The sequence below is a fragment of the Vicugna pacos genome, chromosome 11, assembly GCF_048564905.1.
Source record: "Vicugna pacos chromosome 11, VicPac4, whole genome shotgun sequence".
Classification (NCBI taxonomy): Eukaryota; Metazoa; Chordata; class Mammalia; order Artiodactyla; family Camelidae; genus Vicugna; species Vicugna pacos.
The window spans coordinates 59,351,470-59,364,844 of NC_132997.1; the positions used below are offsets into that span (position 1 = coordinate 59,351,470).

A 13,375-nucleotide genomic window follows, 5' to 3' on the forward strand; every position below is an offset into this window, starting at 1 on the left:
TGTTTTGCTTTAGAGTTTCTGGTGGGAAAATTCTGAGAAAATGGGGAAGGAAAACGGACAGTATATAGAACTGCCAAACCTTTTCAGATTTGGAATCAGTTCAGAGTTTCCCCTTGACTTGTGACACCTCTGTTTGAACTTCTTTAGCTGCTGTTTTTGTGCACTCAAAGTCAGGGTTTGGGATGCTTACTTAACTCACAGTTGTTATCTTTGGCCATTGAAATACCCAGGCAGACTGATGTCATTTGTTCCCAGAACAGCATCAGAGCCCTTCTGGGCAAATTCACTGATAAGTCACTGAGCAGGCACAAAGAAGGTGATATTTTATGGTACAGTGAGCCTTCCTTGCATAGCTAATTTATTTCTAACTGAACTTACAAACCAAACAAAAACTAACCTTCACCAAATACCAAACCTCTTTAAAGACTGAATTTTATTGTTCTTTCCATTCCTTGAAACTTTGGTTTGTCCTTTGTCTGATTTGAACCAAATCTCTTGTCTTCCTCATACTTAACTCTCTGCTCTGATGAGATGATTTGCATGCTTGACTCAAATCCCAGTTTTATTTCAGTAGTGCCTACATGCATTCCCAACTGCCCAACTCATGGCTCAGTTTATGATCTCTGGTGTTCAGCTTTATATCATAGCAGATTCTCAATTTAAATGGCTGTTGTTGTTGTTGTTGTTGTTAACAAAGCCTCTTGTATTGTTCCAGGAAATATTTTAATTAGTTATTTCCACATAATTTACTTATTTGTTGATTCATTCATTCACAAAACGTTTATAGGCACCTGCTGTGTGCCAGGGATGCTTCTGGTTGTAGGGGGAACAGAGAGATGAATGTTTCACAGACAGTCACTGCCTTGTGCTAGGTCAAGGCAGGTACAATCCAGGCAGGCTGAAGATTTAAGCCTTTTGAAACCTACAGTCTTTAAATAAATTGGTTTACTATTTATTTAGGGCAGTGGTTCTCAACTGGGGAGGTGCTACCCCTCACCCAAGGAAATTTGGCGATTTGGAGGTATGTTTGGTTGTCACAAATAAGAGATGCTACTGGTACCTGGTTGGTAGATGCTAGAGATGTGGTAAACATTGACAGTGAACAGGACCATCCCCCACATCAAGGAATTATCTGGATCCAAAAGCCAACAGTGTTGCAGTTAAGAAGCCCACATTTAGAGCAGGCAGTATCGCTTTGGGGAGAGGCATACTGCTGTCCATGGGGAGGGCGAGACCCTGGAGACAGTGCCCTCCCCTGAGATCCTGAGCAAGTCAACCCACACCAGAACCAAAGGTCCCTCTGAGGGACGGAGTTTCCTTCATCTCAGTTACATTTCCAGGGTTGAATTAGCATTCCTCAGAGATTGGCATCTTGGTGGCTTTCCAGTTGACCACCCCTTCATCTGCCTCTGCTTGTTCTTAAAAGGTGTACAATTTAGGGAGGAGGAAGGACAGGTATACCAAAACCTGTGATGCTGGGTGATACATACCAGGAGAGCTCAGTGAAATAGATGCCTTGGGAGCACTTGAGCAATTAAGTTCTGCCTGGGAGATCTGGGAAGCCTTTACAGATGGGATGGCATGTCGGGAACTTGAAGGAGGTAGTCGCCAAATGGCTGAAAGAAGACCCTCTCCTCTTTCAAGCCATACCCTGCATGATTGCATTTATAACCAGTGAGGAGATGTTTGGGGCAGCCCTTTCAAGATAATCTACTTCTGTATTGTTTTACGTGGAGCAAGACTCCTTTGCAAACTGTGCAGACCCAACTTTGCAGTCTTTCTTCTCATCATCTTCTTTCTGTTAAAAATTTCAGTAGTAGGTGATTTCAACTACATAATTGTAGGTATTCAAGTTCAACAGTAGTTCAGAGTTGTAAGCTTTTGATGAATGAATTACAGATTTTGTTTTTGTTGTTTTAAAAATGTATGTGTGTTTATTTATTTGCACCTGGTAATGCTTCTAATAGTTTTCCCCAGCCTGTAGACTTAGCTAGCTTGAAAATATGTGGAAAGTATGTATTCCATACTTCACAAATTGTGTAGACATGTATAGTTTGTCAGATACAATCTATGTTCCAACACATGGCTGTGTCCTGCAGGAAAATCCAAGAGACCATCATTACCCCAAAATTCCTGCTAAACTAGTGTAACAGCATTAAATGTATTTGTGAACCTCTTCATTGAAAAAATGGCTGTAGTAGTTAGATACAAAATAATGGAATAGATGTTAAATTTCTTTTTTATATTAGAAGTTTCAAATTTTCTTTTTTTTTAATTACCTGAGTTTCAAAGGTACAGCATTATAGTTCAACATCTGTATAATTAAATTTCTGATAAAATAAATAGTCAGGTTTATCATAATGTCACTACCAGGAAGTTACAGGATTTTTCTTAATGTTCACAAAATTGTATGTTGATTTAATGTGTCTACACATCATGGGAAATTTTCTCTTTTAGTTCAGAACCAGATATGACACCACAGGAGGGGTAACTTTGTACACTTGAAACTAACTTTTGAAGAATTTGTTCTTTTCCCTGGTGACTTTATAAAGACCTTTTATTAGGATTTTCATGTTCGAAATACAATAGTTGAATTGAAAATCTCGGTATTACATCTTTTTTAGTTTGCAAGATACTCTGGGTAGTTAGAAACATGCTTATTAGTTTCCTTTTTCATCAGAATGTTTTTTCTTTTTTTATTTCAGTCTGATGCCAACGCAAGTTACTTAAGAGCAGCTCGAGCTGGACACTTAGAGAAGGCCCTTGACTACATAAAAAACGGGGTTGACATCAACATTTGCAATCAGGTTAGTTGTGGTTATTGTTGCTGTTATTTAATTTTTTAGTTAAAAGTTTTTAAATCCAGACTTTAAATTCTTTAAATCTTTCATTACATGTTACCAAGACTTTTTCTTTTTTGCTAGTGTTCTCTGTTAACATTCATCAGTTTGAGTTACCAAGTTATTCCCTGCTTTGTTAGAAGAGTACTCAGATGTGTAGATATGCATCCTTTAATAATTAACTCCTAAAATTTAGTAAGTAATCATATCAGAACATGCCCCCCCTGCCAAATGGCCACAAGCACTTTTATTCCGAATTCAAGTTCCTACCCTGCACACATGCAAGGGATCGTTGGTGGGATATTCTCTTTAGAGCTCTTGGTAGACTGTTTACGGCTGTGTTTTCAACCTACTGAGTAAAGCTTTCCCTTCGCTTAATCAGAATGGGTTGAATGCTCTCCATCTTGCGTCCAAAGAAGGCCATGTAGAAGTTGTCTCTGAACTGCTCCAGAGAGAAGCCAATGTGGATGCAGCTACGAAGGTCAGTATCACACGTTTCATGCTTTCTATATCAATTGCCCAATTCAATGAGAATTCAGCCCTCAGTAAGAATTGGGCACACTTCTCATGAGATATTTGTCAACCTTACTCCCTTTGGGGAACTTAGAGATTTGACATTTTGTAAATGTTGAAAGAAGGGAGAAAGATGGGTGAGTTGAGGTATCTTGCTTTTTGTTTTGCAGAAAGGAAACACAGCATTGCATATAGCATCTTTGGCTGGGCAAGCAGAGGTGGTAAAGGTCTTGGTTACAAATGGAGCCAATGTCAATGCACAATCTCAGGTAAACCTACAGCTCTACTGCCAAGAAATTTTGTTATAATTTACAAATAACGTTCTTTGGGTCAAGTGATTGGTTGGTTCATCTACCATCTAAGAATACAATACTTAAGAGCTGTATTCAGTGATTAGTTATGTTATTTCACATTATTCAAATTCATACATATCTTCATTTGCAATACATATGTGTGTGATGTAGAGATTTTTTAAAGTTATCCATCTGGGAAGCTGGTGTGTATGACTGGTAGTTTTAGACACAAATGTTTAGAAGATATCTGTAATGCAGAGTCTTACTCTATTTTATGATGCTGCCTCAAGTCCATTCTTAGTATTTCTTAACCTACAAAAGGATGCCTGTAAAAGGAAATGCTCTTAAAATTTCAGAATATATCAGTGCTTTATCTAGGTGAAAAAGGGAAGACACTGGTTAATTCCTCTTTACTAACTCAGGCATCATCATTCTTCTTTGAAACAGATTAAAAAGAAAAGGAAACTAAAAAGAATAAACTTTAAAATCCCCAAACTTTAAAATTTCCAGATTCTCTGTGATGGATGTATACCAATAATTCATTCAGAAGGTCCTCTTATAAGCTCTCAGTCTTGCATGAAGTTCTAAGAGGAACACCACTTTAAGTACACTTGATTTCCTCAGCCTTTTCCACTGCTGACTATCTGGATAACAGGAGCCTCCTACATTTTATGGGTCTACACAACTGTGGACTTCCTTCCTTGTTACACCAGCCACAGCAGTGTTAGCTCTCATGTCATTAAATATCAGTGTCATGGAAAAGAAACTGCACTGAGCTTCCAACCACATGTAACTGGTCTCATCTCTTTCTAGTTCCCTGCGGTGGGACCTTTGCTACAGGGTCTATGCCACCTGCTCTGATTCCTGTAAGAGTTCACTTGGAGTAAGAAAGCTCTTCCAGAAAGGAGTGACAGCAAATTGAATATTGAGAAGTATAATACTTTGGGAGAAATACAGACCAGCTGACCACTAGAGAAGCATTATGCTCTTAAACCAATTGTTTTTAATACCTCTGTGGTTTGGTTTGGTTTGGTTTGGTTTTTTAATTGAAAATTTCTAGTGTTAAGCTCTGAAGTAGTGGGAAAACTCTTTAGTCCATATTTATTTTCCTTTCTTCCCCCCTAAGAGCGGAAAAATTACCTCCTTATTTTAAACATTGCACACATTCTTGACTAATATTTAGAGGAGGCATGGTTTTAAAACCTCCTCTGCCATGTGTGGTGTGGGAGAACCTGTCGTTGAAATAAAATCCTAACCAGATTTGATTTCAATTTACACACATTCTCTCCTGATGATGAAGTACGTGGAAGAACATGGGCTGTGAAATTCCCTGTTCCTTGCAGCTGTGCTTGGAACACCCTGCCACACACTTGATAGCAAAGCCTACCCCCTTCCTCTGGATATCTGCCCCCTGCAGCCTTCTGAACCTCATTGTCCCGTGGACAGATAAGTCATGAGATCACCACACAGAAGAACGGAGTTTCCGAGATAATTCCTGGTAGCAGCTTTTCAAAAGGAACTTTTATAAAGCACAACAGGCAATAATACCATGAAATGAAATTCCAGTTAGAACAGGCAGAACAGAAAACAGCACAGGAATATTAATATTCAAGAAAGACAGTATCCCTATCTAAGGGAAATGTTACTAAGCATTAGACAGTATTTAATAGCCAGTAAGAAATAGTGTAAAGAGAGCCCCTCAACTTCCTTAAATATAAAAATTCACCTTGCAGTTAAAAATGGCTTCGGACAATATCAAATTCTGATAAACTGAGGCTCTCCAAGTTAGAAATTGGTAGATATTGTTGTAAATGAATTCTTGTCACTGCCTTGATCTTAAGTCTTAATCAGTTAGTTGACTCTTTCCTTTACTTAACATTCCAGGAATCATTGAGGCCTAACTTGCAAAAGAAATTAGGTTGGATAATTAAATTGTGATTTTAAAGAACTCTACTGTGATGAAGCCCTTAATACTTTGTACTAAATACAATAATGTTTAACAGTGTTTGCTCCTGAGAAACCTCAAACCGCCATATCAAATGACATTGCTCGCTCCTCTCTGTCTTTATTCTGAGATACAAGGCACCAGCTGTGTTTATGAAGAAGCAAAGTCTATTTCAAATAATATTTTAACTATCAAAGTATTCTAAATGGGCAGGTTTTCACAGTGGTGTTAACAAAGACAAGGTCCTTTCATTAAACCAGTGCCTCTTGGGTCTTCCTGTGTTTTACAATGTTTCCTGGTGGGGAGGTCGGGTCCTGATGAAGTCAGCAAATGGGTGTGGTTCAGGTAGAACCCCTCTGACCTTTGACCTAATAGCACACCTCTCATGTAACCAACCTTCACAAAAGTTAGTATTGTTTGTAAGTCAGTTTAAATCGATGACCATGCCTGTAACACTTTAATTAATAAGAGCATTCTATGATATACAAAAACTGACTGTAGGAAACTAGGATGGATAAGAAAATTTCATGGATGAAATTTCAGCCCTTATTTAAATGAAATAGGATAAAAATCAAATCATTATTTTATTTTTATTTTATTGGGGGGTACTAGGCAGCATGCCTCAGTACTATGCAGCTTTGCGTACTTACACCACCATAGCACTTAGAACAACACTGCAATACCTTCCGAGCAGAAGGCATTAAAGATATTGGATAAAATCAGACATCAAAAAGCATACTCAGGCTTGAGCTGCTCTGCCTTTTGAGAACTTAGTCTATTGTTGCTGCAGAAAAGGATATGTAAATTGGGCTAGCCATATGTTCCTTTTTGGTCAGCCCTTTGTTTTGGAAATTTCCTAAGTTAGGAGATTAATATAAAACCAGTGATGTACTTTTTTCTCTTAAGAGAAAAATTACATCTTTTCTAAAGTCTGACTGTCTTCCCAATCCAAGTACTATTTCACAGAAAATCATTGCAGCTCTAGGTTGTCCAATGACAACACACTGAATTACTTGTGCCTTAAGCCTCTTTGCATCAGAGAGTAGTGGTAGTATTTTTATTCACTCTGTTCAAAGGATGCTTGTAATTGTCTCCCTAGAACCATAACTAAATAGTGTGTATATGTTCTCTTGCCTTGTTGATCTTTCTCAATAGATGAAACTTGTATTAATCAGTATTAGTTTCTGTTGCTTTAATCCAAATAACTTCAGTAAATTGGAATTTGATGAGGAACCCATAGAAGACTAAAGAAGCTTTCAGAAAGCTTTAGAAATGAGGTAGTTGGGGTGGGGAGTGGAATAACCTAATCATAAGCTAAAGGGTAAGGTTGCCCTTTGACGTGGTCCCTACAGGTCATGTCGGGTGAGGAGGGGGGATTTGGCAGAGAAAGACAGAAGAGTAGACCTAGATGAGCAAATAGAAGCTATCTTGCACAGGGGAGGCCGGCTTGTTTCTAAGTCCAACCAAGACAAGTTCTCCCTACACTTCCGGGAAGCAGTAACACACACACACACACACACACACACTCACTCACTCACACACACACACACACACACCCTCTCACTCTCTTTGTCTCTCTCTCTCTCAAATGCCCTCTATAAAACTGTGAATGGTCCAGAGTTCCTTTTTGAGGTGATACAATGTTCTGGAATTAAACAATGGGGGATGGTTGCCCAGCTTTGTGCATATACTAAAAGACCAGTAAATTTTACACTTTGGAAGAGTGAGTTTTGTGGTATGTGAATAGCAATGATATAGATATTTCCTTTGCTCGAAGTCACCCCATCTATGGTAAGTTTGAAGCTATATGAAATTAATATAAATTCCTTCCAAAGTAGAAACCATTTCAGGTGCTTAATTTTATATAAGTATTACATATTTAAAATGAGTAATTATTGCTTGGAATAAAGAATTTATTGGGACAATGACCTAATGTAAAAATACATGATTTTTCTTTATATCCTCATGACAGCTAGTAAAATCCTTACTCATGGTAGGCACTTGGTAAGGGGTTGACAGTTAAATGAATGTACATATTTATCTAAAGTTGTTATGTTGGTATGAATTAGACTGTTAGCTATGAACTGCGCTCAAACTGTGAGTTATGAAGTACAATTGTGAATTATACTTAGAAATACTGCTTAAACTGTCATGCTTAGGTTTTCTAATAAATTTGAATATCTACATTGAAATATTATTAAAATTATTGTATGTGAGCCTTCCTGAAACATATAACATCATCAATACAGTGGAAAGATAGATTCACTTTTAAAAGCTGCAAGCGTTTTATTTCTTATTTTGCAGAATGGTTTCACGCCATTGTATATGGCAGCCCAGGAGAACCACCTGGAAGTTGTCAAGTTTCTTCTTGACAATGGTGCAAGCCAGAGCCTGGCCACGGAGGTAAGACACTGGTTCTTTCCATGGGTAAGTTCACATGCTTATACAGCATTTTGTCAACCTGGAGTAGTAACATTGAGAATTTGTCCCACTGGTATTTTAATTGCAGTTGTATTTTAATGTGTTTCATCAGTTTTTATGAAATACATTAGAAGAGTCTATTTTTAATCTTTAAAGAATCTTTGAGCTAATAATTGAGCTATTTATTTACTGTGTACATATTTGCTTGAGAATACTTTTCTGCAACTTACAATTTTGTCTCAAAGACAACCACTGTTTTGAAATATTTTTGTGATAAAAGTTTGAATCTTATTTCCATATTTAAGTTAGCATAATTATAATGATTGAATTCATATTTACAAAGTTAACTAATTAAATTTAACTCACACTTCAAAACTAGTATACATTTTTAAATACTAGGTAAAAGTGGTATTTGAGGAAAATGTTTGCAGTCTTGAATAGAAGGAGTGTTTAAAAATAAAAAAGTTAAGTCACTGATAGTGTTTTAGGTGATACAGTTTACTTTTTAAACTAATCTGGATGGAAGATTGTGATTCCCTTGTGAAGTGTATCACTAGAAACCTCTTGCTAATAATAAATAACTAATGTTTGGGTATTATTTATTTTTAACCAAATAATGAATTAGCACAGGTGCAGGGTTATCCCTGTCATAATAGTGCTTCTCTGACTGTCATTCGAAAGTGTTTCCTGAACGGTGCAAGAACGGTGGCATACACCGGAACTGCATGTAACCTCCCCCTGGTTTTTGAGCTCATGCCTTCCCTGGGGAAACCACTAAATAAATGAAGAGGCAATTCATACAAAAAGAAGTACAGATGACTATGAATCTATGAAAATACCTCACCTACACTCCTAGTCCAAGAAATATTAATTTATTAATCAGATAAAGAATGAGATCCCATCTTTTGCCCATGGGATGAGGAAAAATTTTGAAGGGTGGAAAAAAAATCAGAACTTTCCTACCATATTGGTGAAGTTGACAGTCTATTGCAACGCTTTTGCAGAACATTTAGCAATAACTATCCAAAATTAATACTTATGCACCCTTTTACTTAGCAGTTCCACTTCAAAGAATTTATATTACATATGTATTAGAGAATGCAAAGAAATGGTTATTGTATAAGAAGCTCAACAACATAATTAATAATAACAGTTTTGTAAAAACTGGGAAGACCCTAAATATGTACTGCTGGGAAACCTGTTGAGTGAATATTGCTAAACTTATAAAATACTACTCAGTGTTATTCAGATTGAGGCAAGACTCTGTGTAGTGATACAGGAAAATGTCCATAGTGTATTGTTACTAGTGGTTTATTCTGAGAATTAGGAGGGAGCCCACTTTTCACTTTATACCATTCAGTATTCTTGGGGATTCTTACCTTGTGAATATATTATTTTTATAATCATATTCTTAGAGCTAGTTGAGAAATAACAAATGGTTGATAACAAAGGAACCAACATTTGGTAGGTGAAGAGCAGTGCCTCTCTCCACACCTGGGCAGGAGGCAGCCCGAGCAAATTCTCAAGTACGACACGCAGGTCTCCTCACACTATGCAGGGAGAATGACTGTGGGAGTGGGGGTTGTTGAAGAAGAGAAAATCCATTCCCATCTCTGGATGGAAAGTCTAACTAATATAAAAACCCTGATGAAAGCAAGTCCATAGTACTGTCCTCATCTGTGAAGGACGGGTAGTGTTCTTTTTTCAGACTGTGCTATCTGTATTACTAAGTATCTCTCCTTTAGAAGCGAACATAAGCCCAATTTACTACTAAGAGATCAGAATCACCTTGTAAACTAATCATCGACAATTTCTTGAGTTCTCTGTATTTACTTGTTAAGCTTTCAAGCCTCAAAAGAGGCACTTAGAACTAACTTTAAGAGAAATAGTATATGAGATCCTAGAACTACTAATTCTGTCTTTTAGCAAAGATGTGTGTGTGTGTGTGTGTGTGTGTAATTTATATATGTTTTTACTCTTATATTTAATTTCAAGGGTTTTTTTTGTAACTTTAAAAAATAAATGAATGAATATTCTAAGAACAAATCATGTCCATGTCCTTGTGAGGGTTGCCAGTACATCACTACAGAAACAATAGCTATCTGATTATCTAGAGATATTTGAAACTTTGAATTTTTATCTCTTCTTTTGGATTATTAGTATTAGAGAATAAAAAAGAACAGCAAGAAATAAGATGGTCTATTCACACAGTGTTCTGACTACGATTTTGCTGTCTTATTAGCATTAATATTGCTATCATCTATACAGAAGTGTATATTTACAGAACAAACAGTAGTGGGCAATGAAACGATCACATGGATAGCACATTTTTAATAGTATTTTTAATTCATTAAGTGATGTAATGTTACCACATTCCTTCAATATAGTTTTTTTCGTATGCATCTTGCATATATGTATCAAGTCTTTGGCATGATTGTGGTATTTAAAACCTTTCCTATAGTACTGTGTACTGCATATCGTATCTCTTCCGTATATGTCTTCTGTCTTTTGCTAATTAAGATTCTGAAGCATGAGGTAAATTTATTTGTTCATTTATTGCACAGGGAATTATTAAGCACCTATTTTGTGCCAGGTACTCCACCAGGCAGTGGAGGTTATTGTGGGGCTTCTATCACATTTCCTTTCAGCTTGTATTTTTCTCTTAAGACTAACTGCACAGAGCAAATCAAATTGTTTAAACTTGGTTTGGAAACAAAATCTGGAGCTGCTAATTTTAGCTGTTAACACCTTAGGGCTGGTATCTTTGTGTCTTTAATTGGGTTGTGCAGGAAGCACATTCTTGTCCATGCTAATCGTCTCAGCTGCAGTTTATTTTCTAGTGCAAAGTGGTTTCCTTTATGTATAGGCCCTGTGGATTTAAAAATTCCTATCAGTGGCAACGTAGCCATTTCATTTTGATTCTGAACAGAAGTAGGCTGTCATTTTTACCCCTTAGATTTTGCTGATGTTTTAAAATTGAGATGCAACATTAACTCTTAATACACAATTTTCTTTTCACCACTCCATTTTTTAAAATGTATTTTTTGGCAAAAGTAATATATTACATAAATGAGAACATACAATAAAAAGCAAAAAAAGGAAAAAGCCACTGTTAATTTTCCCTAGAGATAACACTTTGTTTATTCATCCAGATTTTTTTGTACACATTCACGATACACTCATTTACTTTAATGAAAATGAGACCCTATATTTATACAGTTATGCACATTACTTTTCTCATAACATTAAATTACATTATGTATAATCTGTGATGTCATTTCAGTGACATCTTGGTCGTATCCAGCCTTTCTCTGTTTTCTTACTGTTGGTTGCAGGGAATGCCGTTCTGGTTACGTTAACGCTCACCCTGGGCCTTATGTAGGGCTTCTTGGAAAAGCTGAAAGGAGCGAGTGGAACTTCAGCAGGATTTTCAAGCTTAGCGAGTAGATAGAATTAGTAAATGTAGAGCAAGGAGGCCATTTCAGGGTGGGGCAGAGAGTGTGAGTTTAGAAGCCAGGGTAGAAATAGTCTGCACGTCCGCAGTTAGTAAGGAGAATGGAGATGTATTACCTTCAAGATTTATATGAGAAGAACCTGAACAGTACTGTCACTTAAGTGCTTCGGGCCAATATTTTGCACAGCCTTGAATATAGATGTGTTGATTTGCATTCATTCAGATAAGTCGTAGGAGCACTTATCTGTTTTCCAGCAAGAAAAGAATGATGAAATGGTCTTTGAGGAAAACCAACAAGACATTAGCATGCAAGTAACTGCGTTTTCTCTTTCTCCCTTACAAACACGCTTCTATTAGAGCAGCCTTGATTTGTACCACAGGGACTGCAGATATAGAATATCATGACCCAAATAAAATAATAAGTGACTCACTTGCCAATTCCCTAGTAAAAATAATTTTGAAATGTTCTTTTGAGTGTGTGATAATGAAAGCATTGCAGAATTTAAATTTGTGAGCCAGCCTTAGGATTTTCTACTCTGTGCTATGTATTCGTAGTCAGCAACACTAGATCTTCTACAAATTAATAAACTGCAGTGAAATCTGTAGCTGTCTTTTCTTGGTCAAATCCCAGGGCAATACAATGCAAAGAGTCTACGTCCAGTTATGTATGTATGTCTGAATGTATTCTAGTCACATTTTGCATGATCCTTTCTTGGATTGGTCAGAGAAGCCAAGCGTCTTTCACATGTACCTTTCTTAAAACAACAATGACTATAGTTCATGAAATCACATAGACTAATTGAGCAAGGTACAGTGATGAACCAGGCAGGATATTCCCCAGGTTTTAAAAAATCAGTGGAAATATTTATAATTTATTTAAATGAACTCCTTTGAAAAATTTGCCTGGATTCAACCTGAAGTGTTACTGCTTTCACTGAGATTATTTTACAGATACTGAAATTACAGCATTTTTTTCTACTTTATGTAATACTTTTGTGTCCTTTCAAAATTTACCGAATTAATGTGTATCACTTTTTCCACAGGAAAAACCTGTAGACTTATTAGATTTTTTAAAATTTTCCACTTTGGTATATGAGTGTGTGTGTGTGTGTGTGTGTGTGTGTGTGTCTATGTATGTATGTGTGTGTGTGTGTGTGTGTGTGTATATATATATATTTAAGTGTCTTTACCATGTTTATGTTCACCGAGTATGTCAGCTTTAATAACCCTGAACAAATTAACACTTGGTCACCTTCTGATTTGTTCATCAAAAAGAAGATATCCATGGGGGCCAATCTTGACCCATCCATTTATTTGCAGGATGGCTTCACACCGTTGGCAGTAGCTTTGCAACAAGGTCACGATCAAGTAGTGTCACTCCTGCTGGAAAATGACACTAAAGGAAAAGTGCGTCTTCCAGCTCTTCATATTGCGGCCCGAAAAGATGACACGAAGGCCGCTGCCCTGCTGCTGCAGAACGACAACAACGCAGACGTGGAGTCCAAGGTGAGGCGCCTGCGAGACAAGCCTGCGGTGCAGCCGTCCCAGGCTAGGCGCCCAAACTTGCAGAACTCTTGGGCTCCCCTGGGGCAAGCTTATGCCAAACACTTAAGGGCACTGAGAGAAATAAAATCATGTGTCTAAATCACCCGGTTGAAGGCACATGCCCCTTGGCATATAAAGCTGGGAGGGAACTGCGGGTGCTGCTCTCTGTATGCTAAGAGGCCGCCTCAGAAGAAGTCAGTCGATACGCACCTGATGGTGTCCTTCCTTTTAATGTATATATATAAGGTATTTAACACTTCAGCTCAAACATCAGGGTGAAAAAGTACGAAATGCTAACAACAATGTGCACAAAATAAACCTGGGGTTGCTGTCTAAGGCTGTCGGCAATGCACTAAGTATTGAT

The 13,375-nt window shown here is 37.3% G+C and overlaps 1 protein-coding gene across 11 annotated transcripts in view; it reads left to right on the plus strand.

Annotated features, from left to right (window-relative positions):
- The window catches only part of ANK3 (ankyrin 3), a 591,977-nt gene that overhangs the window by 383,965 nt on the left and 194,637 nt on the right, over positions 1-13,375 (plus strand). For all 11 annotated transcript variants that reach the window (XM_072971465.1, XM_072971466.1, XM_072971472.1 and 8 more), the window contains 5 exons: positions 2,706-2,807; positions 3,223-3,321; positions 3,524-3,622; positions 7,896-7,994; positions 12,787-12,972. In XM_072971465.1, coding sequence (XP_072827566.1) covers positions 2,706-2,807; positions 3,223-3,321; positions 3,524-3,622; positions 7,896-7,994; positions 12,787-12,972 — 585 coding nt within the window. The remainder of the gene's footprint in view (positions 1-2,705; positions 2,808-3,222; positions 3,322-3,523; positions 3,623-7,895; positions 7,995-12,786; positions 12,973-13,375) is intronic.